Source organism: Eubalaena glacialis, chromosome 4, assembly GCF_028564815.1.
Source record: "Eubalaena glacialis isolate mEubGla1 chromosome 4, mEubGla1.1.hap2.+ XY, whole genome shotgun sequence".
NCBI classification, from domain to species: Eukaryota; Metazoa; Chordata; class Mammalia; order Artiodactyla; family Balaenidae; genus Eubalaena; species Eubalaena glacialis.
Window position 1 is genome coordinate 33,906,223 of NC_083719.1, and position 27,437 is coordinate 33,933,659.

The following is a 27,437-nucleotide window of genomic DNA, read 5'->3' on the forward strand; positions in this document are numbered from 1 at the left end:
ATGGTACTAAGCCTACACAAACCAGGATTTGAAGCTAGCTCTTATAACTACATGACCAATGCTTTCTCTAACTACCCCAATATTGTTTTCGTTTAATTTTTCTCTAATTCTTCCATGTATTTCTATCTTCTCTTTACTAATGAGTTCAGGGACCAAAGGGTGGGTTTGCTTGTATTCTCTACAACACCCAGAACATGACCAGGCACACAGAAGGTGCTAATATCACAGATTCTACCTATCTCATTTGTCCTACCTTCTCCAAGAGAAATCTTGGAAAGCAGCAGAGAGAAGCATGGAAGACATGAAAAGAGGACAGAAGCTAGCATGCTTACAATACATAAAAAAAAAAAAAAAGATGGAAAGACGTAAAAACAAATTCTACCCTAAGACGAAAGTAGCAAACACCTTAATTCTTACTTTGTTTCAACTCACCATTCCATGTACAGAAATTACAAGAAATTCCCAAGACTAGGGGAATAGAAATATGGGTAGAAAGAATCAAGAGGTTAGAATTATAGGTACCTTAAGACCCTGGGATGTCTGAGGTTTCAGGCATCTTTGTGGCTTTTGAGGAAGGGCCTAAAGCCAAGGTCAGCGTAGTAATGGTCCATACAATGAATATTTTAGGCTTTGTGGGCCATATTGTCTCTGACACAACTACTCAATTCTGTTGTAGCACAAAACCAGCCACAGACAATACACAAACCAAAGTACATGTTTGTGTCCCAGTAAAACTTTATTTATAAAAATAGACTAAGGTTTGCCAACACCTACTCTACTTGGGCCAACCACTGTTAAACTGCCACATTTGTCAAATGTCCTTTTTTCTTTCCGTCCTATTTTCTGCCTAACTCAAGCAGGGGCAGTTATCACCCCATGGAGGGCATGTATGGCAATTTATAGAGGACTTTTTGGTTGTCACTAAGACTTGGAGGCACTAGTGGCAGGGGTTCAGGGATGTTAACATCCTGCAAGGCAAAAGGCAATCCTGCACAACAAGACACTGTCCTGCCCAAAATGCCAAGAGCATTATTCCTAAGAATCAGGCCGGCTCATCCCACCCACTGCCACAAAGCTGCTTATGCACCTAAGTTTAAGTTGTCCCAAAGTACAAAATAAACTAAGAAGTTCAAGATGACACTGACCATCCCTAGTTCTGTTTTCTCTTTTCATTAGGCAGGCATGCAAACATGCCCACACATACAAACACACACATGTGCAAATCTGTGCAAATACACAGATTTGAGGCAAAAAGAAAAATGTCCTCTTCCCGTTGCACTGCTTTGGTTTTGAAAACATAGCCACTGCTGTTAGCAGAGGCACTGCCAAATGAAACGTGCTTTGTTCACCAAGGCATACAAAGGTTTAAAGGAACAAGCGAGCTGCTTTCCACTGGCTAAAGAGAAGCAAGAACTGGTGGGCATTTACTTCACTACTGTGGGCTTGGTGAATTCCCTGCCCTCCCTCATTTCTCATTTCCTCTTTGATTTACTTCTCCTGACCTACAAATAAAAGGTGGCACCATCTAGTTCCTCCACTTCTGGATCACAGGAAACTTGGCACCTAATAAATCAATGGTCTCTCATAAGCTCCACAGCATATCTCTTAATTCAACTTTGGTTTGGAACAGACCGAACAGGCACAGCCCTACTGCAGCTGCTGGATAGGAAACATTAAAAGATAAAAACTTGGTTTAAAGTCACTCTGGTTAATAAGTGACCAAAGTCTGATTCAGCCAGTTTAAAGACAACCTTAACAGTATGCAACCGAACTAGCACAAAGAAGGAAGCAGAGTGAATAGTTCCAGGGACTGCCCAAGGGTGGGGTGAGATAATACCCTACACTGAGGTAAAGAACAGCTGGTCACAAAGCACCGAGCTGACTTTGTGACCACCTAGAGGGGTGGGATAGGGATGGTTGGAGGGAGAAGCAAGAGGGAGGAGATATGGGGATATATGTATATGTATAGCTGATTCACTTTGGTGTAATGCAGAAACTAACACACCATTGGAAAGCAATTATACTCCAATAAAGATGTTAAAAAAATTTTTTTTAATAAATTAAAAAAAAAAAAGAACAGCTGGTGATCAAGCCAAATAAGTCAGCACGCTTATTACCAGATAGAAATATCCAAGTGTTTAGCTACTTTGCTCCCAATTATATTTGTAATTTACTGTAGCATCAAGTTTAATGAGCTATATAGTTACCAGCTTATTTATTTAATAAATGTTTATTGAGCACCAGAGCAGAATACTACTCTGGGTCAGGTAGTATTCTAGGTACTGAGGGTGCAGCATTCAATAAGATTTAAAAGGACCCTACTACTCTTCTAGAGCTTACATTCTAGACTGTATATGTGTGTGAAGAACGCACAGAAAGACAACAAACGTAAGTTAAAACATGGTTAAGTGCCATGATGAAAAACACATGGACGGATGTGATGGGGGTGAATGCATGGTCAGAAAAGGTCTCTCCGGGAAGGCATCTGAGCTGAGAGCTGAATGACAAAAAGCAGCCAGCCAATGGAAAATCTGGAGAAGTTCATTCCAGACAAAGGAAGAGCCCAAGGCAGGATCAAACACCCCATTTTTTGAGGCAAGAAAAGAAAACGCGCATGGCTATAGAAGAAGGAGGAAGGGGATTTCGAGGTCAGAGAGGTAGTCCAAAGCCAGGATCATGAAACTAGTAGTCCATAGTTGTGAGTGTGGATTTCACTGTATGAGTGATGAATCCATAAAGTTTCCATGCAACACAGAGACATGAATTGCTTTACATTTTGAAAAGATCAGTCAGGCCCAGGGGAGGAGAATGAACTGTAGGGGTACAAGAATGAGCGCAGGGAGGCCTGTAAGTTAGGAGACTACCAGAGTAATCTAGGTAAGAGCTGACAGCAGATTAGACTAGGATGACAGCCATGAAAACAGAAGGGAGGATAAAAGTGATTTACAATATATTAAAAAGTAAAATCATCTCAACTTGGATTGGATATGAGGAGTGAAGAAAAGAAAGGAATCCAGGATGATATCTTAGCTTGGGTTACCTGGGAAATAAAGCCTGAGGCCTAAGCTTATAGGCTAACGCTGTGTTGGGAGTAGGATCCAAGGGAAGCAAGAGTAAGGGGGAAAAAAAAAGAAAGAAAAGTGAGGCAGGACGGAGGGAGAATAAATATAAGGCATATGTTAAGCTGACAAGAGCTTCAAAACAAACACAGATGATTGTTAATCTTGTAGAACTTCTTCAGAGACAGTATGAAACCTCTTTGTATTGGAAACAGTCCAGTGGGGAAAGGAGGAAAAAGAATTTATCTGCAGCCTCCCTCCCATATCCTGTCTCCCCTAGATCAAAGTCAGCCCCACAAGTCTTTAACCCACTCACACTTCTGGGTGTGTGACCCAGTCCCTCTAAAGCACCTATAGGTCCAACCTGGCCAGTGTCAAGGTGTGATGGTCTTTCATTATCAGTTAGCACCGTACATAGGGGCTCTCTGGTCTGTGCTGACAGCAGCAGCTGCCAGGACTTTATGGTAATAAGAATATTTGTAAGAACCTATAATGAAAAATAATATGAAAAAATATATATATATATAAACTGAATAACTTTGCTGTATTCCTGAAACTAACACAATATTGTAAATCAACTACACTTCAATTTTAAAAAAACATAAAAAAAAAGAATACCATGAGCTGTCTCAAGGGCAGGGTTTTGGAGGTGAGTGGGGCTGATTAGCTCTGGAATGGCACATAAACCAGCAGAGATAACTCCTGGCTTTTGGGCTTCAGTAATTGGGTAAATGGTGGCACCTTGTATTACTGACATGGGCAAGACTGGAAAGGACCAGATGTTGGGGAGAAAATTCAAGAGTTCTGCTCGGTACATGTTAACTTTGAGATACTAATTAGACATCCAAGTGGGTATAAAGCAAGCATGGGAGACAGAGAGTTTGGAATTGAGGTGGGAGGACAGCACTGCAGGCTGTAGTGATTGGCATAGAGATGGTACTGAAAGTAAGAGACTACATAGGTTCAAGAAGGACAAGAACGTATATGGAAAAGAAAAAAGGTATTGTCTAAATACCGTGGCCCACCAATATTTAGAAAATGAAAATGAGCAAAAGAAAACAGCAAGCAAAGAAGACGAACAAGCAGTGGACACTGAGACAGAAGGAAGCTCACGAAGAGTGTGGTGCTGCAGATTAGAGGGCAGTATATTTGAGAAGGGAGTGCTCAGCTGCGCTGAATACCGAGAGGCACACTAAATGAGAACCAAGACGTGATGACTGGATTTGACCATGGAGGTCACCAACAACCTTTAGAAGGGCGGTTTCAGTGGATTAGTGGGGACAGCAACTTGACTGGAATGGACTGAGAGGATGACTCATCAAGAAATGGAGTCTGTTGTGAAGGGGGAGCAAAGAAATGGTAGGGTGTGTGGAGTCAAGGGAAGGTTTTTAAATGGATGCTATCACGGTATGTTTGTGTACCAGTGAGAGGGAGCGGGGGGGGGGGGGTGGGGTGGGGAGGGGCAATAAGGGGTAGGGGAATAGAAGGTACAAACTATTATGTATACAACACAGGGAATACAGCCATTATTTTATAATAACAAATGGAGTATAACCTTCAAAACTTGTGAATCACTATATTGTACACCTGTAACTTATATAATATTGTACATCAACTATAATTCAGTTAAAAAAAAAAAAAATAGGGTAAAAATAGAGAGAGAGAGAAGACAACAGATGACATCAAAATGAAAGGGGGTTTTAGGAACAGTATTCCTGAAAAGGCAAGAGAGATGAAGTGTAGTGCACAAGTGGAGGGGTGGGCCTTTGATAAAAGACGGGGCACTTCATTACAACACAGTGAACGCAGATGGCTTGGATGCAAACGCACTCAGATTGGGAGATGTGGTGGTGAGAAAATAAAGGCATTCTACACTGACTGCATCTATTCTCTTCCAAAGAATAAGAGGCAAGATCACAGTAATTAAATATATTCAGGTTGGCACTCAACAGACTGTGTTTCACACAGCCAGGTCACCTTCAAGTTCACTCTGGTAAGTATGCTTTTCTAGACAAGGAACAAAGTTCATGGTAAATTCTAATTATATGCTAGCTTCACACACATACACACTAATACTCACAAGAAAAAAATGAAACCACTTAGCTACACAATCAAATATCACCATCTAGTGGTTGAAACCTTAAAAGCCAACATATCAAAGCTGGGACCCACACTGTGATTCTTGAGTAGATATATCCTAGTTAGAATTAATTCAAGAAAAAGCTGTTTGAACAAAATAACTTATAAAAAAAACTTTAATACTGCATGAAATATACCAATCACATATAAAATCTTAAAATAAATTACCTAAAGTATATTTACTGAGTGCTTACTAGGTGCTAGGTGGCATGCTAAGCTCTTTTACATGGACTTGCTCCTTAATACCCCAATAGTCTATGAGATAAGTGTCACCATTTTAATATAAGGAAACTAGAAATTGACCCTTGAAAGGTTAAGAATGTGCCCCAAGTTTATACAGATAGAAATGATAAAACTAGGATCTGAACGGAGTTAAACTAACTTCAAAATCCACACTCGTAACCACTAGACTTACTATGCTGTCTCTATAAGGCACCAACATTACTTAGGGCTTGCGTAGAAAAGTAAACTAGTCTTCTGTTACAAAGAATCATGAATACTACAAGGTAGAACTTCAGAATTTAAAAACCATTCTACTGCAAACCAAATTTTTCTAAGAGCAGTTATAGTTTGTTACTAATGAAATAAACTGGACAACAGGAGACTCTGATGCTCAAGAACTATGCCTCCTTTGGAGGAAGACTGACATTAACACACTTGGATCATGCATATTCAATGCGTTCAGAAAACTCTCTCTGTGCTAAATAAAACTAAATAAGAGAATCTTGAGGGCAAAAACGAAGAAAATCACAAGGAGGCAAAAGGATGTATCCCAGGAAATAGAAGGTGCTCCCTCCTCCCTCTCTCCTTCTTTAGCAATTCCTCCAGGGGCATCCCTACTTCTCTACCATTCTAAGGATTATTACTCATTCCAAGTTCAAAGGTGTTCCATATTTTATTACTTAATCCTTACCATCATAGGTTATAGGGAAAGGAATAAGACTCAGAAAAGAACAGTAATTTTCAAGTGTCATATTCTCATACAGATAGGAAAATTCTATTCCCAAAGGTCCTTTGTGGTTGGGATATGAAATAAAATATGTTCTCAGAATACTGTGTTCTAATCTGGAGTTTAAAATATATATTCCTATAGTACAATGCAATATATGGTAGTTAATCCACAAAAACCTATTTAGCCATAACATAGCAAAACACAGCAGCCTTATAAATATTCAATAAATATTTACTGAGGGCCTGGGAAGTGCCACAAATTGGTCCAAGAGCTGAAGGTAGAGGACAAAAGTCTGTCTAGACAAAGTCCCTACATTCCTGGAGCTTACATTTCTACAGAAGAAAGACAACTAAATATAAACAACTAAATAAGCGTATAAGGTAACTTCAAAAAGGGAGAAATACTATAAGAAAATTTAATACGCTGATGTGACTGTGGTTTTTCATTACTTTGTTAAAGTCATAAAATTACTTTTCACCATTGCCAATAGAATATAATGAAAAGGGTCTTACTGTTGCATATAAAGAGACCAGTCTAGTTTTTTTTCTTCAGCAGTATTTACTGCAAACTTATTTGTATTTCTTTGCTCCAGCAATACCAAGTTGGTAGAATTTTCCTAAACATGTAAAACAATTTCTTTTACATGTTTAGGAAAATTCTTTGCATTTCCATATTCTGTTCCCACTTTCTTGAAATGCTTCCCACCACTACTGGTTTGGCAAAATACTACTCCTTCTTTGAAACCCCGCTGAAGATTGAACTTATCTGTCAGAACTTCCTTGATATACCAGACAGAACTGGTGGCTCTATTCCCTGTGATTCTAAAATATTCTGTATGAACTAACCTGTCTTACTGCATACACTACTCTGCAATGTATTGATAATTATCTGTATTCTGTGTATCTTACCAAAGGCTGAGCTCCTTAAAGTCTGATAATATATCTTACCTCTCTTTGAATGTTTTTTTTAAAGAAGGATTGATGGATGAATGGATATTTGATGTTATATTTTAATGATGACATTACACATTTCTTAAAAGTTGACTCATTTTATAGAAATTGGTACATCAATAAATGTCTAATACTGTTCCTGAACCAATAACTGCCACCCTAGCAACTAAATAACTTCCTGATCTGTCACCATAGGTGAGATCAACTTAATGATATCCTTTGAAACACAGATTTAGAAACATACAAGTAAGTCATGAGTATAGAATTTTATTTTTCATTCATTTGTAAGGTTTATTTCACTAGTATTCCTTTCACCTAATCACAAAATAGAAGTTTAAAATTCGTTTTTTTTTTCTTGGCCACACCATACGGCATGTGCGATCTTAGTTCCCTGACCAGGGATCGAACCAGTACCCCCTGCAGTGGAAGAGCAGAGTCTTAACCATTGGACCACCAGGGAAGTCCTAGAAGTTTAAAAATCTTTAAAAAACAACAACAACAACAAAAACATGACTTCCCTGGTGGTCCAGTGGTTAAGAATCTGCCTTCCAATGCAAGGGACACATGTTCGATCTCTGGTCAGGGAACTAAGATCCCACATGCCGCGGGTCAACTAAGCCCACACGCCACAACTAGAGAGAAGCCCACGCGACACAACTAGAGAAGCCCACGAGCCGCAACTAAGACCCAATGCAGCCAAATAAATAAATAAATATTTAAGAAACAATAAAAAAGGCTGATATAATGGAGGAAGAGGGAGTATGGGGTTGCTGGGTAGTCAGGGAGGGGTTCGCTGAGAAGAGGACATGTGAGCAGAGATCTGAAGGACAAGACGACAGACTCCTTATATTACTTTCAATCAAGTTGAATATTCTCTTAGATATTTTTAAACCATTATTTCTATTTATTTTTGGCTTAGAGTAGCCGAACGACTCATTTCTACCAGATTCCTTTAATTCTGTTATCTTTTAAAGCTGTGTATACATTACTCCAAAAACAAATGCTAAATAGCTAAAAAACTTAATCATCTCACAGTGTTCTCCATTCAAAATAAAGCATCCAAGCCAGCTGATTTCAGTGAAATGACTCAGTGTTTTGACATGCAGGAAAAAAAAAAATGAGTTATTTTGTTTATACACAAAGTTGTTATCTCTCATCTACCACAGGAAATTCAGAGGGAATCCCATGGCAATAACTGAATAGCTTTTCCCTTCTACACACTAGTGTGGTCTAGAGAAAAAGATAAAAACAACAAAGTTAATGAACTTTTAACAGGCATTTACAGGAATTTCTAAAGATGTTTTATGGATATTCTGAAAATGATTTCATAAATGTGGAAAATTTATAGTTGGTTTTCTTCTGACTAAGACAGAATGGCCAATCTTGCAAAGTTCTACAAGAGAAAAATCTTTGCCTAAAACACTGCAAATGAGAATTCACAATCTAACATTAGGCCATTAAGCTGTTAGTTGTCCTTGATTTATTGTCTACCCTTCACTCCCAATTTGAGGTGCTAATATATTATAGCTTAAGCATTATTTTATGTTTTATATTAAAATGCATTAATAAGATTACTCCCAGAATCAAAAATAATAACATGCCTAGAAACGAAAATGCTGGTTCCTCAACTTTGACTCAATTATGACAAAAATGATAAATAAGGAATCTTATAACCATCCTTACCAATAGAAAAGAAAAAAGAAAAAAGATAAAGAACAAAGAAAAGAATTTTTAAGAAGTGCTTCTTGTTCAGCACTACTTTTAATTTCTCAAACTCTTCAGCACCACAAGGGAGATTACCAGTCAAAGGCACAAAGGCCTGACTGTAGATCTCTGGATGATCTGAGGAGTATTCTGTCCTACCAAAGACCAAAACTGTTCTTGAAAAGAAAACTCTAAAAACATACCTTTTATTTTCAGCCAAAGTGGCTCCTTCGTCCTTCAGCTGTTTACTTTTCTCAGCACAGCTTTCAAGGAGAATTTCTTTCCTCCGTTTAATGGCATGAAGCCAGTTCCCTTCATCGTTCTCAACTGCATCCTTCTCATCAGCAGCTTCAGCTTCAAACTGCTGGGAAGTGACCTTTGAGACCTTCTCACCAATCTTCCTTTTCCATCCAAAGGAAGCCATTCTGGAAAAATTACAAGGAAAGAGCTTTAAATTTCGAACTTGGCCTTTTATAGAAGTATTCCAACAAATAGGTAAAGAAAGGATAATAGGATTAGACTGTCACCATTTTTTGACCCCCTAATTAAAATAGTGGATCTAGGCAATAATCACTGAAGGCTGCTAACATCATAAAGAAAGACAAGTCCACAATTGTATCTCCTGATGGAAGTGACACAGCATCGATGAAGTACTTCTGCCAAAAATTAAAGCTAAATCAGATCAAACCTCTACCAGTTTACAAGAAATATGGGATACAGATGAGCATGCCAAATAAGATGTCAGAGATGCAGACAGCAAGAAACAGAAACTAAAGAAAAAACTGGCTTCTTCAAGAAATGAACTGCCAGGTTTCTTCAAGAGAAAAAGAAAAGTGAGACTTAAGAAACACACAAATCAAATATAATGTGTGGAGCTTGCTTAGCTACAGGTTCAAACAAGCCAATGGGGAGGAAACCTTTATGAAATAATAGGGAAAATCAGAACAATGATTTCATATTTGATGATATTAAGAAGTTCTTGCTTTTTTTTTTTGGTATAACAGTATTGTGATTATGTTGACAAAATTTTAGGAATACATATTAAAATATTTTACATGAAATTACACGATATCTAGGAATTGCTTCAAAGTAATCAGCGGGAGTGGGGAGTGCAATAGAAGAGAGATATAGATAAAAAGATTGCTTTGAGTTGATAAGCGATGAAGTTAGGTGATGAGTACATAGGATTCTTTGTACTTTCCTCTCTCCCTTCATATAAGTTTGAAATTTTCCATAAAAAAAGTTTCTGAAAGATTCAAACTTGGGAAATGACTTAATTCACAGAACTATAAGGTTAATCAGAATGATAAGAAATGTTAAACTGCTTTGTAAACCTGCAATAATATACAAATGTAAGGGCTAAGCGAGACAGCATAACTGACGGAACAAAGTTAAAGGAAACCCTGGAAGAACTGAACAAATATTTATTTAGAGAAGGGATTTGCAGAGGGATCAAGAGCTTTTGCTAGTTACATGGATGGGTTTAAAGATACTGAGAAACCCTTGGAATTCTATATAAATTTTTATATGCTTGTGTGCAATCTGCACAAGAGTCTCTAAGCTTTCATTCCATTCTTAAAGGAGCCTATAACCCCAAGAAGATTATGATCAACTGACTGATCAACTATCGAGATAAGGAAGAGCAATGAACCAGAGGTCTCCATAAAACTATCAAAGAATGGGCATTGTGGGAGTAAGGGAGGGAGAGAAATGAAATAGCAAGTAAGTTCTAGCAGATATCAAGATCTTTATCACTGATGCACATGCTTAAGTAAAGTATAAGCAACCACTAGAATGAAGGAGACAAAAAAAGTGAGGTTGGCTATGAAGTCACTAACATGGAAAGGCCCAAGATAATGGCAGATTTTGGAGCGGTAAGAAAATTGTGGGTCATGTGCCTAAGTTCTTAATGAATATGACAAAGTGCCAATAAATTACAGCAATCAAGAAATGTACAGGTTGATACGGGTAAACCACATGCTTTCCACAGGAGCAGAGATTTCTAGAAAAGCCTGTAGGAGTAATGGATTATAAGCTATACTAGGGAATCAGGGCAACGCCAAACTCTCTCCCCAGACCCATTATAATAGAGGAGAATGAGTTTCCTCTGTTTGAGGATGACTGCAAGTAACTTAGGGAAAGAACCAAGAAATTGCTGAAAATATAAGTGTGGTTACTAAGGAACAGAAGTCCGGAGGCCCAGAAGGAGAACAACATGAGAGAATGGATCGTTAGGAAGGTCTCACGAGATAACAGAATAAGTCAAGATAAGAAAGAAGTCTTGTATTTATGACTGTCCCTAAAGGTGACAAGGATGAGGATGATTAAGTTTTCTGGCTTCAAGTTTCCAAGTTGGCAATGTGAGGGACCAAGAAGTGTGGGAACTCTAATAATACAGACATTATACCCTGCCACAAGCTAGAGAATGCTTCTCCTCCCTGCGACGTAAAATGCAGCACCCAAGACGAGAAACCTGATGAACACAAACAGGTAATCAAAACAGCATCCTTCCGGGTATAGGGATGTAGTCGGAGGTGAGGAATTCAAGAACCGATTTACCCGAAAATGTTACCGCAAAAGAGAAACCAGCATTAGCGATTTCCCCTCGTTTTGCACAACAGTAAAGAAGAGCGAAGTTCATAAAGGCTGCCCAGGACTTCACCCGCGAGTTCACAGCCCCGCCCGCGGCCGCGGGCCCCTGCCACGCTGGGGGCAAAGCCAGCTCGCTTCCGCTCCTCCCGCCGCTCAGGGCGGGTCAAAGCCGACCCGCCCGCCTCGGAAGCCGGCCCGGGCGCGGGCGCCAGGGAGGGCCCGATCCCCAGACTTGCTGGTCCCTAGAGACCAACCTTAGCGTCCCGGCTCTGCCACACCCGCGGTAGGCCTCAACTCCGACTTCTGAAGCTCCTGTCTCCCGTTACCCCAAGACCCACCAGCCTCGCTTCCCTCAACTTCCTGCAGCTTCCACCACAGACCCGTAGCCCCTCTTACCTGATGACCACTCCCCGGGTCCCGTGTTTACATTCCGCTTGACCTTTGCCCACCGGAAACGGAAATTACCGCGCCCGACCTCCTACCTGCTTGCCGTAGGTGCAGGGTCTCCCAAGATAGGGGGTTGCCCGATCTGGGGCGTGCGAACAGTCCAGAGAAGCTGGCAGGGAAGAGGCGACTCTTAGCACTTTTCTCTTCCGCAATCCTTTCCCCGGGACCACAAATCCCAGAAGTCACTGCGGCCGCCCCCACCCCATTATTACCTTCCGAGGCTGGTTGTCCGGGCCGCCCGGGCCAGGAGCGCCCTCTATCGGCAGACGAGAGCGTCGGCGCGCGGGCGCCCACAGCTCGGGAGCGAGGGAAACTGCGGCTGCGCGGGCTGAGTGCGCGCGGAGAGGACAGCCCTGGCGGTAGCACGAGGTCCATCCGGTCAGCAGGTAAAGCAGAAGAGGCGCGGGAAAACGATTTGGGGGGAATCCAGAGCATTGACTCACGACTCTCCCTAAAGGAGTTTACAACCTAGTTGATGAGGTCGTCCAGACGCTGAAGACAGAGGCAAACCCGACTGAAAAAGGGTACGGCCGTGGCTCAACTGTCGGGGAAAAAAAAAACCCCAAGAAAGTTGGACTCAATTTCTCTAAAGAAGAAAGAATTATGGCCCGAAAGTAGCTGTCTTGAAAATAAAAAAAAAGTGAGGACATGTAATACAGGGAAGTGTTTAGGAAATTGAAAAATTAAGATCGTTTTGATTTCTCAATGTCGCTGTGGATCATTTTTGTAGACCAGTTTTTCTCAACCTCAACGCTGTAACATTTCCAACGGGATGATTCTTTGTTGGGAGAAGGGGGCCTCTCCTGTGCGGGGCAGGGTGTTTAGCGGCATCCCTGGGCTCTACCCACTGGATGCCATTAGCATCCACTCCCACCCCACCAGCTGTGACAAGAAAAAATGTCTCCAGACATGAGAAAATGTCCCTGCAAAAAAGATGGATCCCCCACCCCTACCCCATTGAGAACCACTGATGGGGAGCAAGGATTCTCCAAAGGTGATCCTCAGACCCCCTGAGGGTCGTCAAGATCCTTTCAAAGTCAAAGCTATCCCTATTTTCATACTAACATGAAGACATCATTTACTTTTTTCACAATGTTGACATTTGCGCTGAGTGCAAAAGCAATGGTGGCTAAAACCACTGGCACCTCAGCCCGAATCAGGGCAATGCTACCAAGCTGTACTAGTACTCATTGTATTCTCCACCACTGTACACACTCATTGTAAGGAAAAAAAGATGCAGTCCCTCAATGTCCTTGAAGAAGCAGTAAAAATTATTTCATTAAAATGACCCTTGAGTACACACATTTTTTTTTAATATTGTGTGACAAAAATGGGAGGTACAAAGTACTTTTGCTGTATATTGAAGTATGATGTCTCAAGATAAAAGCACTCGTGAAATAGCGTTATAAACTGAAGTAGACGCTTTTTTTGTGGAATACAACTTTTACTTAGAAGGGCTGACACCCCTGCTGGTTATTCAGGCTTGGGTCTGACAGGCCTTTTTGTGAAAATGAACAAAGGGAGCCTGTTACATCAAGGAAAACAATCGACAGTTACCAATGATAAAATTCAAGAATTTAAGCAAAAATCATCATTCTGGAAAACATGTATTTGCCACAGTGATCTTGCCAGCTTCCCAGTACTTTCAGATTTTTCCGATGAGATCAGTGGTGGTATCAGATGCGATTTTTATTTATAATATATTGTTGGATTAAATGTTTCAACATTGGTAAGAACTGTGGAAGTGAACCAATTTTTTCAAAATGAGCAATACACAATTGTGGTAGCCAACCTCCAAGATAGCTACCTATGATCCCTACCTGGCATTCATACTCTTGTGTAGTTCCTTCCCACATCATGCCAGGATTGTTCTGTGTTGCCTGTAGGATAGGGCAGAAGTGATAGTATACCACTTCTGATATTATATCACTTCTGATATTAATAAAAAAGACACTACTAAGGTGGTGGCAATGTTACTTCATCTGGGTTAGAGGTTTACATGGCCATGTTCATTGCAAACCTAAAACACTGAAAATACATCAAGCCAAATATTTTATGATTTGTGCACTTTTCTGTATATGTTATACCTCTATAAAACTCTTTAAAATATATGTATCTCCCTAACAAGGCATTCAGAGCAGGATTTATGCCTTATGGTCACATTCGTAGTGCTTGGTTCATAGTTGCCTTATGAGGGGATATAGTTTGCAGAGTAAAATAATTAAACGGTGCTCGAAGCTGTACCCCTTTCTAAAAGGAGTCTTTCCTAAATCTCTCAAATAACTTAATCTTGATCCACTCTACCCTAGTAAAGGCGACCTCCAACACTAAGTTTTCACACTTCACCCACCACTTTCCTACTTACTTTGGTCTATGATCATAATGCATCTATTTATATAATTTCCCATGCTGTCTGTATAGACATGATCATCTTCCAAGTTGCTAGAAATCCTCTACATTTGTCATAGTTAACGTTTATTGTCATCCACAATAAATAGAACAGCCTACTTGTTTACAATAAATAAAACAGTTCAATAACTATTTTTCAGACAAGAGAATTTCTTGTACAATTTTGTTCAGTCAGGGTACTTAGAGTAATTTGTAAGTTCCCTAAAAGAACAATCTATGTGCTGTTCATAACAGTCTAGTACTGTGTTCTGTTAAAATTATCAAGCTATTTTAAGGATTCAGAATGTCAGCAATCTAACACAAGCCCTGCCAACAATGCCATATAAGATTTCATACTGATTGAATTCTAACAGTAGTGGAATTCTAACCAAATCTAATGTTAGCAGCCAAAGATAACTGCTCTGATTTTTGTTGTATATAACTTAATATTTTGTTCAGGTGGTTAATTTTTAGATGAAACAAAAACTCACTAATTTAGATGAGACAAAAATCACCACGTTCAAGTGCTAAAATTTGTTCAAGCACTATACTTTAGGCACATTGTTTAAAAAGTGCACAGATGGTCGGCCATAACAAGTGCCTTTTTTTTTTCCATGTAGTTTTCCCAGAAGTTAAAAAAGTTAAGCACATTGTAAGCTGATGAAAAATGATGTTTTTCTTTATTATCCATTTTCCAAATCAAAGTATTTGAAATTGTATCCTTAAATATACTCTGGTCAAGACATACATGAACAAGTCTCAGAAATATTGTACCACAAAGATTGATTTCTACCATACTACTAATTTATAGTTATGTTTTATGTGGACTTTCATTCATCTAGTGAAGAGAACTCACGATGAAAATATGATTTCTGTTGTGGATGGAGGAGATGGAAGGAGTTAAGGGGAAAAGATTTAAATACATTTTTTTCTTTCATTCCAAAGGTTCATGGAGTTCTACATCCACCCATAGTCCACCAGTCATTAATTCAGTGTGAATGGTATCACTACAAGTTCAAAAAGTGGGGGGGGGGGGGGGGGGGGCAGGGTGAGAGGGCAGGACTTTTTGTACAAAATCATTTAAAACTCTGAAAAACTACAGAACCATCCAAAGAAAAAATATAATCAAAGTAAAAGCAATGGAGTTTATTTCAGTGAAATTATTTTAAATTAGATATATTAAGCTCCCATATCCCCCAACCTGGTAGAAAAGTTCCTCTCAGTGAGAAATCATTTATTTTAATGGCAAAAATTTTACATATCAGTAAAATCTGTTATATTTAAAACTATGTATACAGTACATTTCTGGCAAAAACCTTATACATCTTTCAGTTGTCAAGACAAAGTAAAAATATGGTTGCATAAAATCACAAAAAATATAAATTGCTGAAAAGATAATAAAAAAAGATTAAAAATCATTTGCATTGACTCCCTTACATCTTCAATTAGTAAGAATTTGCAAACAACAGTAAATTTCTGAAAATTCTGATGCAACCTTGACATACTCAACCAAAAGTTGTCATTTCAAATATCCCAGCTTAAAAAAAGAATTTACTGCAATAGTCTGTGCATTTATTATACTATTTGTACAAGTGCAATATTTAAATATCTTCAAAATAAAACTCAGTAACTAAAAGGAACCACAATAACTTAAAAGAAGCAGTTTACAAAATTAACAGTTTTTAGAAGGTCCTATTTAATTGGTTCCTCTTTTTGTTCCCTGCTCCCCACAACAGGTTATAGAGACATTACAACGATGTCTTAGTTCTATATACAAATCTGTAGCTTTAAAAATACAGTCTTCTGTTCTTAACATTAGGAACATTATGCTGCATTTAGAGCCTACGTGAAGTCAATATCCTCAAAACAGAGGGCCACATACAAGTTATAAATACAGTTTGAACTTATATTTAAATGGAACTCCTATAATTTTATACAGCTTTCAGATTCTAAGTTGAATAGAATAAGCCCTGGACAAAAGGAAGCAAGGTTTTTCTTTTGAATTCAGTGCATGTTTCTAGGGGTACTGGAGCCAAATCTACAACTACAGTAACTATGCAAGCTATCATGACATTTGAGTACATTATCATCTGGTTACAGAGGGGCCAAAAACAATACTACAATACAAAGAGTCTTAAAAGAGAAAAAAAGATAGTTCCATTGCAATGGAAAAATAATTAATACCAAAAAATTTTTCTTGAAGTTAAAATATAGTATAAGGCAATTATGGGTGACACAGTAATTTTTTATTACCATACACATGATACGAATTTTATCTGAGGTGACTCTAAATTTTTTTCTTACACCTATTATGTAATGCATTATACTAAGAGCAAGAAAAAGAAAATATAAATCAGAGCTTTTAGGAAGATTAAGCAACTTTAGGCAGTTTCCATAATGCTACTTTTTAAAAAGTAATTAAAATCCAAAGCAAATGTGACTATTTAGAAGAATTAACTGATCTGTTCCATATTTTATCAAAACAATAATAAAGTAATAGCTGATGAAGGAGACACCAAATGCAATGTATAAACTTTAATTGGAGCCTGGTTTGAAATAAATTTGTAGGACAACGGGGGAAATCTAAATATGCATGATTAGATGGCATTAGAGAATTATTAATTTTTAATGGTATTATGGGTTTTTTTTAGGAGAATGTCATCATTTTTTAGGAGATGCTTGCAGTGTTGAGGGGTGATGAATATATCTGCAAAATCCAAATGGTTCAGGGGAAAAAAGCATATACACACACACACATATATATATAACTATCTATATACAGATATAGATAAAGCATATATGGCAAAATGTTAACAAATGTTGAGTCTAAGTGGTAGATACACATGTGATCACCTTACAGCCTTTCAATTTTTCTTTTAAAAAATGTCCATAATGAAGTCTAGGAAAAAAAGTCATATCTTTTTTCAAATAGTTGGTAAGACATGTTCTATGCACTGAATCAATTTAAAAGATACATGATTGAATGACTAGAACTTTTTGCATACATTTAATACTGACTGACATGATGAGCAGAGGACTTTGTGATATTGGCAAAACCAGCATGATTTATTTACAGTATATGCAACGCAGCTCTTGTGACAAAAAGAGCAATTTACGTACAGAATATAGTGGGACAAATTGTAAAATTAAACTTAGTGCCTAGAGTATCTGAATATATAAGTTCTGGACTTACCAAATGAAAGAAAAAAATTTAAATGTGTCCAATATCTTTAAGGTGACTTACCATACACTACAGAATATTAAGAATATTAAGGAGGGGATATGGAAGAATCATCCAGGCTGTCCCTACTGTTGAAGATACTTGCTATTTAAGGAGCCCAGAAAACAAAATCACCTATAAAGTTCTCTGGGGATTCTAGGCAAATATTTATTGAATAAATTTATGAAGCAAATATATAACACATCAACACGTAATTAATATATGAAGGCCTTTATGGTAAATTAATATTTGACAAAGCCCTGTATACACTAAATATAAAATAGCCAAAAATCAAGTGAGCCTGAGAGAACTATAATTCATTGTGTATATTATATTATTCTATATGCCTACTGAACAATGAACAAAATTATCTTAATTCATTTCTGCACATTATGCTTTTAACGATTAATCATGTTCCAGTCCCTGTGCAAACTGCATTCCGAAAGGCCAACCCTCAGTTATAATTATGTATAACTTGATTATAAATGGAAGCATTTGGCTATGATTTATTATGCATGCTTATTGCTATCAAAGAAATAAGCAAAGTTTTAGGTTTACTGTGCAAGAATTTTAATTAGATTTGCACACATCTCAAAAAATTCTATTGTGTGACTTCCAGGTCTTGGAGTTAAGTCAACAGGAGAAGAGTCAAGTGAGGTTACAGATGAGGTAAGAGAAGCTTCTGAGGATTTTCCTTGAGCCTCAGCATCTGAATCATTCCTTTGGCAAGCTCGATAGTTGCTAACTGAGCCCGATCTCTGTGGAGTAGCAGTCCCTGATTTGGCTTCAGTAATTTCATCTGGGTAAAAAAAAAATTCAATTTATTATAATCCATGACACCCTCCCCCAAATTTTAATAGTATTTAATTTGCTTCTTTTAGTAACATCACTGACCAGCTATCAAGAGCATGTTTATTTTGAATACCTCCTAAAATAGAGGCAATGAATCTGTATTATGCCACTTGCCTTTTTTACACACAGCAATGTATGCCGCTAATGACTTATTAAGACTGGGTACATATTTGGCTACTCATCAGTCTTGCAATCCAGGATTAAGAGAGCCCAATAAACTAATAATGAGGCTTAATAACCATCATTCCCTAGCAATAAAAGTCAATCTTTCTATATTAAAATCATAGAATAAATGCACTTAAAATTTGAATCCTGGAAATCATCTCATCTAACTCCTCGTTTTATTGATAAGAAAACATAAACCCCTTTAGAGTTAAATGACAAATGAACAGAGAGGTAAATCTAGAACCCAAGTCTCCTAACTCTCATCTTGGTGCTCTTCATTCTCCCGCTTTGTCTTCATATTTGATTTAAGATCTTATAAAAGAACAACAATTCCAATGAACAAAAATCAAGGAAAACCTAAGTTGGGAACACAATATAAAAACAGTAAATGTCCGTTCAATTGGTAAACCCAGGTACTAATAAACCTAAAGTTCATGAATTTAATCCAAATACAATGGAAAAAAATAAAACCCATTCTGTATCTCAGACTGCGTTAGTAAGTGTTAGAAGAAAAATACCATTTAGACATAAACAGGTTTAGCCAACATATCATAGCTCAAAACTGTGTCTTTCTGATACTATGTGGGTACTATCTTTGAGTTTACAAAGAAGAGAAAAAATTCACAGGTAAATCTCATCTAATAATTCCATATAATCTTAAATGAACAAAAGTGGCAACATATCTTAATTCAATTGATTTGGCCAATGAAGAAGTGCCATAAACTTCTACTTAATTAAAGTTCTGGGGGGCTTTCCTGGTGGCGCGGTGGTTGAGAACCCACCTGCCAATGCAGGGGACACAGGTTTGAGCCCTGGTCCGGGAAGATCCCACATGCTGCGGAGCAACTAAGCCCGTGCGCCACAACTACTGAGCCTGCTCTCTAGAGCCCACGAGCCACAACTACTGAGCCCGTGTGCCACAACTACTGAGCCTGTGCTCTAGAGCCCGCGAGCCACAGCTACTGAGCCCATGTGCCACAACTACTGAAGCCCGCACACCTAGAGCCTGTGCTCTGCAACAAGAGAAGCCACTGTAGTGAGAAGCCCGCGCACCACGATGAAGAGTAGCCCCTGCTCGCTGCAGCTAGAGAAAGCCCGCGCACAGCAACAAAGACCCAATGCAGCCAAAAATAATTAATTAATTAATTAATTTTTAGAAAAAGGTTCTGTTTGTGAGAGAACATTTTTATATATATATATATACACAGCTATAGCCTTTCATAATGCTGGGGTAGAATTATTATTGATATTTATTTGAATTATGAGTCAAATGTGTTCCATCAGGCTTTTTAATAGATAAGGTAAATTAGTTTTAAGAGTGTATATGCATGGGAGATCTGAATTAATGTACATTTCAAACCATGGTATGATTTTGCACCATTTACTAGAAGTCAACATTTATTCTAAATAAAACATTTTATCTTACCAAAATGAACTACAAAAAACAGAAATGTAGCAGAAACTATCACTTTAGGATCAGGCTGTATCAGGCTTTAAGGATTTTAGAAGATAATCTTAAAAGGACAATAAACTATTCACAAGATACACAAATGTTCACGTCAACAAAGGCACAAAATCTTATATTCTGTGTTCTTTTGCTATTGAATTACTAGGAACAATTCAAAAAGCTTCAAAAGAATCAAAGATTTACTAAAATGCCAAATTAGGTAACAAGGTCTAATATGTCATCTATGTTGTTCTGTGTGATGTACATACCATCAATACTACGGAAATCCAATAAGTATGTTCTACTGTCCACTTGGTATAACTGTAGACTCATTTTGGAGAATGTACTTGTCACAGGATTCTTCCTTCGAACACGCAAATAATATGGGTTTACAACCTAGCATATGGTATAGAGAAAAACAAAGTCAAAAGGAATTCTTCTATAAAACATTATACAGACTACAGGTTTGTCAAATGTGCTAATAATCAGAATGCTCTTTCTTTCTTACCTTCCATTCATAATCCAGTTGTTTAATGGCTCTACAAACTTCTGCCATGATATCATTTGGTCGACTTTGACTTCTAATTCCCAAATGCCATTTTGCTTTCCTTACACCTTGGTGTTTGGATTTCTGTGGATTTAATTCATCGAGGGTATGGCGTGCCCTTGGTGTTTCAGCAACCAAGAATGGTACTCTTTCAGGATGGGGCCGGGTCAAGTGGTGATCATCGAGAAAAGAATCAGGTGGGCTTGTTGCCAAGTAAAAATCTTTGGCCTCATTCATTATTCTCCTGTTATCTATTATGAGGTGGTAGGCAACTGCCAAAGGGTCCTGGTGATTTCTGTTATAAAGGCAGCTGAGAACCTCCTCTTCTGAGCATTCAAATTTTTCACATACTTCTTTTAAGGCTTCATCATCAATCATGGTTGAACTATATGATGGATCCTCAGGAAAGAGATATTTTGGAAGGTCCTGTTTAAACCATTCATGTTCCCTGAGAGAAAACGGCAGGGGTCAGAAGGACTTCGAGGAGAGATGAGACTGAAAGTAACAGTTTGGGGGAATTTAGGACATGAATTCATTTATATTTATACTCATACTGTATTATCATTTTTTTAAAACTGAGATTTTCCTCTTCTGGCTCACATTTCATGGTATATGTTAAGGGAAATTCTCCAGCCTTCCTCTGATTTTAAGAGGGAGAAAACACTGCTGGAGCAACCAGAAACAAAGTGTCTACACTTTAAAGTTTTGGAACAAATAGCAATGACGAACAAATGGCAAAGACCATGTTATTTCCAGCTCAGAAAGAGAACAAAATTAGTCTGTGGATTCATTATAATACTCTTTAGGATATAACGTTAAGTGAAAAAATATATAACAACAACAAAAATAGACAACTATTATTCATTGAGTGCTTACTATGTGGTAGATTTTAGGCTAAACACTTCTTATATATTATCTCACCTCATTTTCAAACAACTCTGTGAAGATAATATCCCCTTATTTTAATGAAGGAACTGAGGATTTCCTAACTTCATATATAAAAGGATATTTTTGACTTGAACTATGTAAAAAAAAATATGCTAAAACTAAAAACATTAAAAGAGGAAAACACCCAAAAGAACAATGATTATATTCTGGGTAATGGAACTAAAGATCACTTTAATTCTCTTCTCTAATTTTTTTGGTGTTTTCTAAGTCTTTTCCAATTGTCACATATTTCATTTAAATTGGAAAAAACATGTAAAACACAAGAAAAAGCATCTCTCACTAAGATATTCTGAAATATAAATTTTACAGAATGACTAGTCCTTCTCCTCTAGTGGTAAAGTCATGCCCTGCCACTCACAGTCTGTTTTTTAGCTAGTCTGCAGCATATGGAGTAAATGGAAAGGAATGAAGCTTTTTTTTCTTTTTTTTTTTTTTAATTGGAATATAGTTGATTTATAATGTTGTGTTACTTTCTGCTGTACAGCACAGTGAATCCAGTTATACATATATATATATACACTCTTTTTTAGATTCTTTTCCCATATAAGTCATTACATAGTATTGAATAGAGTTCCCTGTGCTATACAGTAGGTCCTTATTAGTTATCTATTTTAGGAATCAAGCTTTAAGTTCTACATATGATCTTTCTTTCTTCTTCATTACCCTAATGCTTTCTTCTTTACTATTCCCAGATATACATCTGACTTCTTTCTTCCTTCTCCCTCCATCTCAGAGAAGTGTGCTGTCTAGCCATTGGAAGACCAAAAGAGAAATTTCCATAAGGGAAAAAAAGGAAAGAAAAATGATGGTAGAAGAAACAAAATTTGCAGTTTTTAAAAAAATGTTCATCAGATGGCTTCCGTGGTGGCACAGTGGTTGAGAATCAGCCTGCCAATGCAGGGGACATGGGTTCGAGCCCTGGTCTGGGAAGATCCCACATGCTGCGGAGCAACTGGGCCCGTGAGCCACAATTACTGAGCCTGCGCGTCTGGAGCCTGTGCTCCGCAACAAGAGAGGCCGCGATAGTGAGAGGCCCGCGCACCGCAATGAAGAGTGGCCCCCACTTGCCACAACTAGAGAAAGCCCTCGCACAGAAACGAAGACCCAACACAGCCATAAATAAATAAATAAATAAGTAAATAAAAATTAAAAAAAAAAAATCTTCATCAGAAATGACCTGCCCAAATTTGAGAAGGAGATTTGTTATCATCACTTTTGCCTTATTTAAACTATTCCGTGGAACCATCTGCAACTGGCAAAATTGATGGACTTTTTTACCTACAATACAGTAATTTCATATGTAATTCAATGTACACTACTACAAAAACAAACATGTCATTGATTGAATTAAAATTTTCTCATTCCTTGAGATGAACAAAAGGAAAAAATACAATAATTTATAGGATCAGAACTCAAATAGCAACACACAAATTTACTACGAAAAAATATTAGTCCCCATGAGAATATGTAAAAGTCAAACATGAAGCATACTATAGAAAATCTTAAAGAATCACTACCAAATCTAATACCCAAACAGGGTCCTTTTTATTTTTTATTAGCTCTTTTTTTAAATTAAAAGGTAATACACTGACAAGTACAGCTTTCTGGTAACTGACTATACTGCTGAACTGAATGAATAAGCATTTTCAGAACTCTAATGGAAAACTGATGAATTCATAAAAGTGCTAACAAAAGATCAAGATGAAAAAAAATATTAATTACATGGGACTGAGTGAACTGATGAGGATGATTATAATTTTTGTGACTTCCTGTTTGAATTAAAAAAAAAAAGTTAAAAAAAATGTTAAAAAAAAAAAAAGTACTAACTGGTGTCCTAAGAACTAGTGAGGAGTGACAAAACTGACAGCTCAAAGCACCCTTCCTCCACTTCTGACTTTAACTCCTCCACTTTATTTTGTAAGCACCTATTTTTCTGATCAGATATTATCCTGTTTGAAATGCCTAGAAGAGATTATATTTTCCTTACTGAACCCCAAGTATATTATTACAATACTTAGCTAAGAGTGAATTCCCCTCTATTTTAGTTACAATATACACATTTACTTTAATAAAAAATATTGTATTCAGAATTTCATTAAAGCAACTTTGTAGATGTATGGAATAAAAAAAAAAAGTAATATAATGTTCACTGCTCCAATTTCAAAACAAATAAAGAAACAAAAGCAAAAAAGTGAAAGCCCTTCCTCCTACCAATCTTACTTCCCTAAAGCAGCCAGGTTAGTATGTGTTCTTAAATATCAAAATAAAATAAATGAGTCTATACACTATTTTTAACATAAAAACAGGATTACATTGTACATACTGTTCTGCAAAATTTTCTTTCACTTATATCACTGATACTATTAGATCTGATAATGAAGTTGCTTTATCACCTGATATCTTTGATTGTGGCTCTCTTCATGGGATCCACCTGCAGCATATGTTTCAAAAGGCTAATCACAGCAGGGTTTAAATACTGAGGGGTATAAAAGATCCCATCACATATCTTCTTAAAAAGAGTTGGCACATGATCATCATCGAATGGAAGTGTTCCACATAATAAAGCATAGAGAATAACCCCACTGCTCCATATATCTACCTCTGGACCAGCATACAATCTGTAACAGGAAATACCAATTGGATTAAACAATCATTAGTAACTTAAAGAGTAAATTAATTTATCATTTTAAATATAGATACTTCATAAAGAATTATTAGTCAGAATATGGTTTCTGTAAGTCACTGCTGTGTACTACACGTACAGATTCTATATTAATTCTATCAGTATTATCTTTGAAAACAAAAATTAAGAATTTTTTTAAGTTACAGACTATAGCTAAAATTCTCTCCATGCTACCTCACAAGGGTCCTCATGATATCCAATCAATAGGGCCAAACTTGGAACAACCATATCATTACTGAATTTAAAATCATTGTTTTTTGGTTACAGAGGAGTGGTTAAGTGATCTTTCATCAAGTGAGAATGTTCTTTAGTGATGGACTCTAAACCCACTCTCCGCAATAACCCAAGACCTCATACCAAGGTAAAAGGGGCCTGAGGCTGTAGAATGAAGCCCAGCTAACTAATTCACAGAAGATTTTAAACTCTTATTTACAATACACTGTAACCTACTGACTTTACCAGCTACTGACTAATTAGATAACCCATTCAAAGTCTGGCTTCAGGGAAAGGATTTCTTTAAATTGGTCAAATAAATTACTGAACTGATCAATAAATACTATTTTGAAAGTAAAAGTTTCCATACATCTAGACCTCACAGAAAGACCTTATCCAAACTGGGAAAATTAGACTTCAGTAATGGCCCATTACATATATGCACAATTACGTTTCTTTTTGTTTATTTAATTAACACTGCCCCCAGTATCCAGGTCCTAAATTGTTTTCTTCCCAAAATAATTAGACAACCCACATGAAATAATAAACAGTAAGTTAATATAAAAAGGTAATGATGAACCTTGATAAATCTAAAATTAGATATTTCTGCCTTACTCATAACCATGCCTTAACACAAATATAATTTCTCTGAGCAGTCTAGGCAAGCAAGCTTATGAAAATAGAAAGAAAATACTACTCTATTTCTGCATTCTAAATTAATCAGGATGTAAGACATTCAAACAAAGAAACATGGTTTGAATGAAAAGTTATTAAAAGTTAATTATAAAAACTAGTAAACAAACTTTAGCTTCTTTGTTCAATTTCAGTAGTATAGTGAAGAACAGTTACTCTTCAAAAAATTAAATTTTCCTGTTATCTAAACTATTCGAAAAGCTGCCCTATACTAAGATCCTCATGTTCTCAATGCTGGTGGTCAGTAAATTGAGAGATTAGAATTCTTAAAATATTTCAGTCGCCAGAAGATTTAAAGGATGAAAATTAAATAAAATCTGAGGACTTTATCAATACTTCAGTCCAATTCCCCAAGGTACCTTATCATAAAAGCTAAAGCTAATTTGAAAAATTAAAGCTACACATTACACTTTTAATTCTTCATCTAAGCAAATAGTACACTATTTCTTACTACTAGATATTTCTGTATTATTCAAGTTTTTAATGTCTCACCTTTAAAACTTGCTAGTTTTAAACCTTCAGTTTCTTCCACCAGGGGAAAAAATGAAAGTACTCTCATCTAACTAATATAATTTTGACTTGCAAACCAACATCCTCCTCGATAAATGGAGTCCTTAATCCTTATTCACTTATAATGTTTTATTCTTAAAATAGAATACTTTCTGGATAAGAAAAGAAAAAGCTTTAAATTCCTTTCACTAGAATTGAATATTACACTATAGACTAACAAAGTCTAGGAAAAAAAGACAATTACAAATATATTGGGCGGGGAGGAGGTGGCAAACACTACCTTCCTGAAATTACTTCTGGTGCAGCATAGTTGGGTGAGCCACAACTTGTTCTTAAAAATTCACCATCTGACATCATGTTTGAAAGACCTGAAAATGCACAAAATCCACTGCTCAAGATTTCCCAAGAACAAAGATAAAAACAAAACTCCATTAAACAATAAAATTGAGTTTGCATTAAAGTGATAAATCATCATTTTGTTCTTTGCTTCAACAGAAGCCTACAGGCTTTATTGTTCCCAAATATTTTGCCTTTATGCCATAAAATCTGTAATCTGTTTCAACATATAAAGTTAGTGCATTGTTGGAGTTTAATGAGTACATATTAATCTATTGGTTATTTTGCTTAATAGAATAAACTGGGCATGTTTAAGTTTTATTAATATAGAAATTACTAGAAAAAAATGTAGAACAGAATTAAAATTCAAAGTTTCTATTAACCTCCATCCTGATTCTTTAAAAAAAAAAATAATAATTTTTAATATCAAAGTTCCTTCATAGTTCTACTACAAAAAGAAAACTCGGGAATTCCCTGGTGGTCCAGTGGTTAGGACTCGGTGCTTTCACTGCTGTGGCCCAGGTTCAATCCCTGGTGGGGGAACTAAGATCCCGCAAGCTGCGCAGTGCGGCCAAAAAAAAAAGAAAAAAAGAAAACTCTGCCTCCTCAAAAATACAATGTATAAAAAATAATGACAACTAAAGAATAAGAAAGTCAAATAATTTAGTCAGTTACAAAAAAACCCAGTAGCTCAGAGCTGTTGGGCACTATTTAGTGAATCTCTATAGATTAAAATATATAAACATATACAAAACTGAAGAAAATATAAGTATCTCCTCTGATTTGAAATGAAACTAAAAAAAGAGACTTGTAGATATTCATTTTTATCTTAGGTTTAATAATGTCAATGGCAATTTATATAAGAAATAAAGGAAAAATAAATTCATTAAATTTTCCTCAAGCTGAAACTATGCTTTTCTATTTAAGATATTTTACTTTCTTTTTTTAAAAATAATTTTGTTCATATGGTTTGCCTTCTGGCTTTCAAAGTTTGAATAACTCCAGCCCAGTCTCTTTCCTCTGGCTCCATACTTGATCAGAAGAACACACTGGAAATAGTGTGTCCTATTGATAACACTATTTAGCAAATAGTTAAATAATGGTCTCTTTTCAAGTGATGTCGCTAATGCTGCCAATTTAAATTGTTTGCCTATGTCATAAAAGTCAATTTTAAAGACATAAAGCTAAGAGAATTCCTTATTTTTACTCCTTTCTGTAGCTCATAGACAAATGGTGAGGATATGTTACTTTGGGATACTCAGTCTATTACATAAAAGCAAAAGTTATCTGAAAAATCCTACTGACGTTTGTTAAACATAATGAATATATGAAACTATAAAAATCTCCTTACCAAAATCAGCAATCTTTGCATTCATGTGTGCATCAAGCAGGACATTTTCAGGTTTCAAATCTCTGTGGACCACCATATGCCTGTGACAATAATCCACACCAGAAAGGATTTGTTGGAACAGACGCCGACTTTCTTTTTCATCCAGCTAAGAAAAGTAGAGAGGCAACTTAAACGTGTGTCTTTCAAAAGAAATTATTCTACCTATAATTCTCCAACCTATAAAACTGTGAAAATGGAAGAA

At 36.8% G+C, this 27,437-nt stretch overlaps 2 protein-coding genes and 1 long non-coding RNA gene across 8 annotated transcripts in view; 1 reads left to right on the forward strand and 2 right to left on the reverse strand.

Moving 5' to 3' along the window:
- Nucleotides 1-12,021, reverse strand: part of TTC33 (tetratricopeptide repeat domain 33) — a 32,388-nt gene extending 20,367 nt beyond the window's left edge. The window contains exons 1-2 of one of the 3 annotated variants that reach the window (XM_061189215.1): nt 11,879-12,021; nt 9,008-9,229 (exon numbers count right to left, since the gene is read on the reverse strand). In XM_061189215.1, coding sequence (XP_061045198.1) covers nt 9,008-9,228 — 221 coding nt within the window. In that variant the 5' untranslated portion in view covers nt 9,229; nt 11,879-12,021. The other 2 variants (XM_061189216.1, XM_061189218.1) reach the window with 2 other exon arrangements.
- Nucleotides 12,022-12,043: 22 nt separating this feature from the next.
- LOC133090784 (uncharacterized) lies at nt 12,044-22,221 on the forward strand. Of its 2 annotated transcripts, none has more exons than XR_009700810.1 (3): nt 12,044-12,229; nt 18,071-18,120; nt 22,144-22,221. It is a non-coding gene; the product is annotated as an uncharacterized LOC133090784 (long non-coding RNA). The 2 variants fall into 2 exon arrangements; XR_009700811.1 differs by having other exon boundaries at nt 22,103-22,215.
- PRKAA1 (protein kinase AMP-activated catalytic subunit alpha 1) overlaps nt 15,266-27,437 on the reverse strand; it is a 44,585-nt gene continuing 32,413 nt past the window's right edge. For all 3 annotated transcript variants that reach the window (XM_061189212.1, XM_061189213.1, XM_061189214.1), the window contains 6 exons: nt 27,197-27,341; nt 25,790-25,877; nt 23,804-24,028; nt 20,424-20,910; nt 20,185-20,311; nt 15,266-18,250 (listed from right to left, as the gene is read on the reverse strand). In XM_061189212.1, coding sequence (XP_061045195.1) covers nt 18,006-18,250; nt 20,185-20,311; nt 20,424-20,910; nt 23,804-24,028; nt 25,790-25,877; nt 27,197-27,341 — 1,317 coding nt within the window. In that variant the 3' untranslated portion in view covers nt 15,266-18,005. The remainder of the gene's footprint in view (nt 18,251-20,184; nt 20,312-20,423; nt 20,911-23,803; nt 24,029-25,789; nt 25,878-27,196; nt 27,342-27,437) is intronic.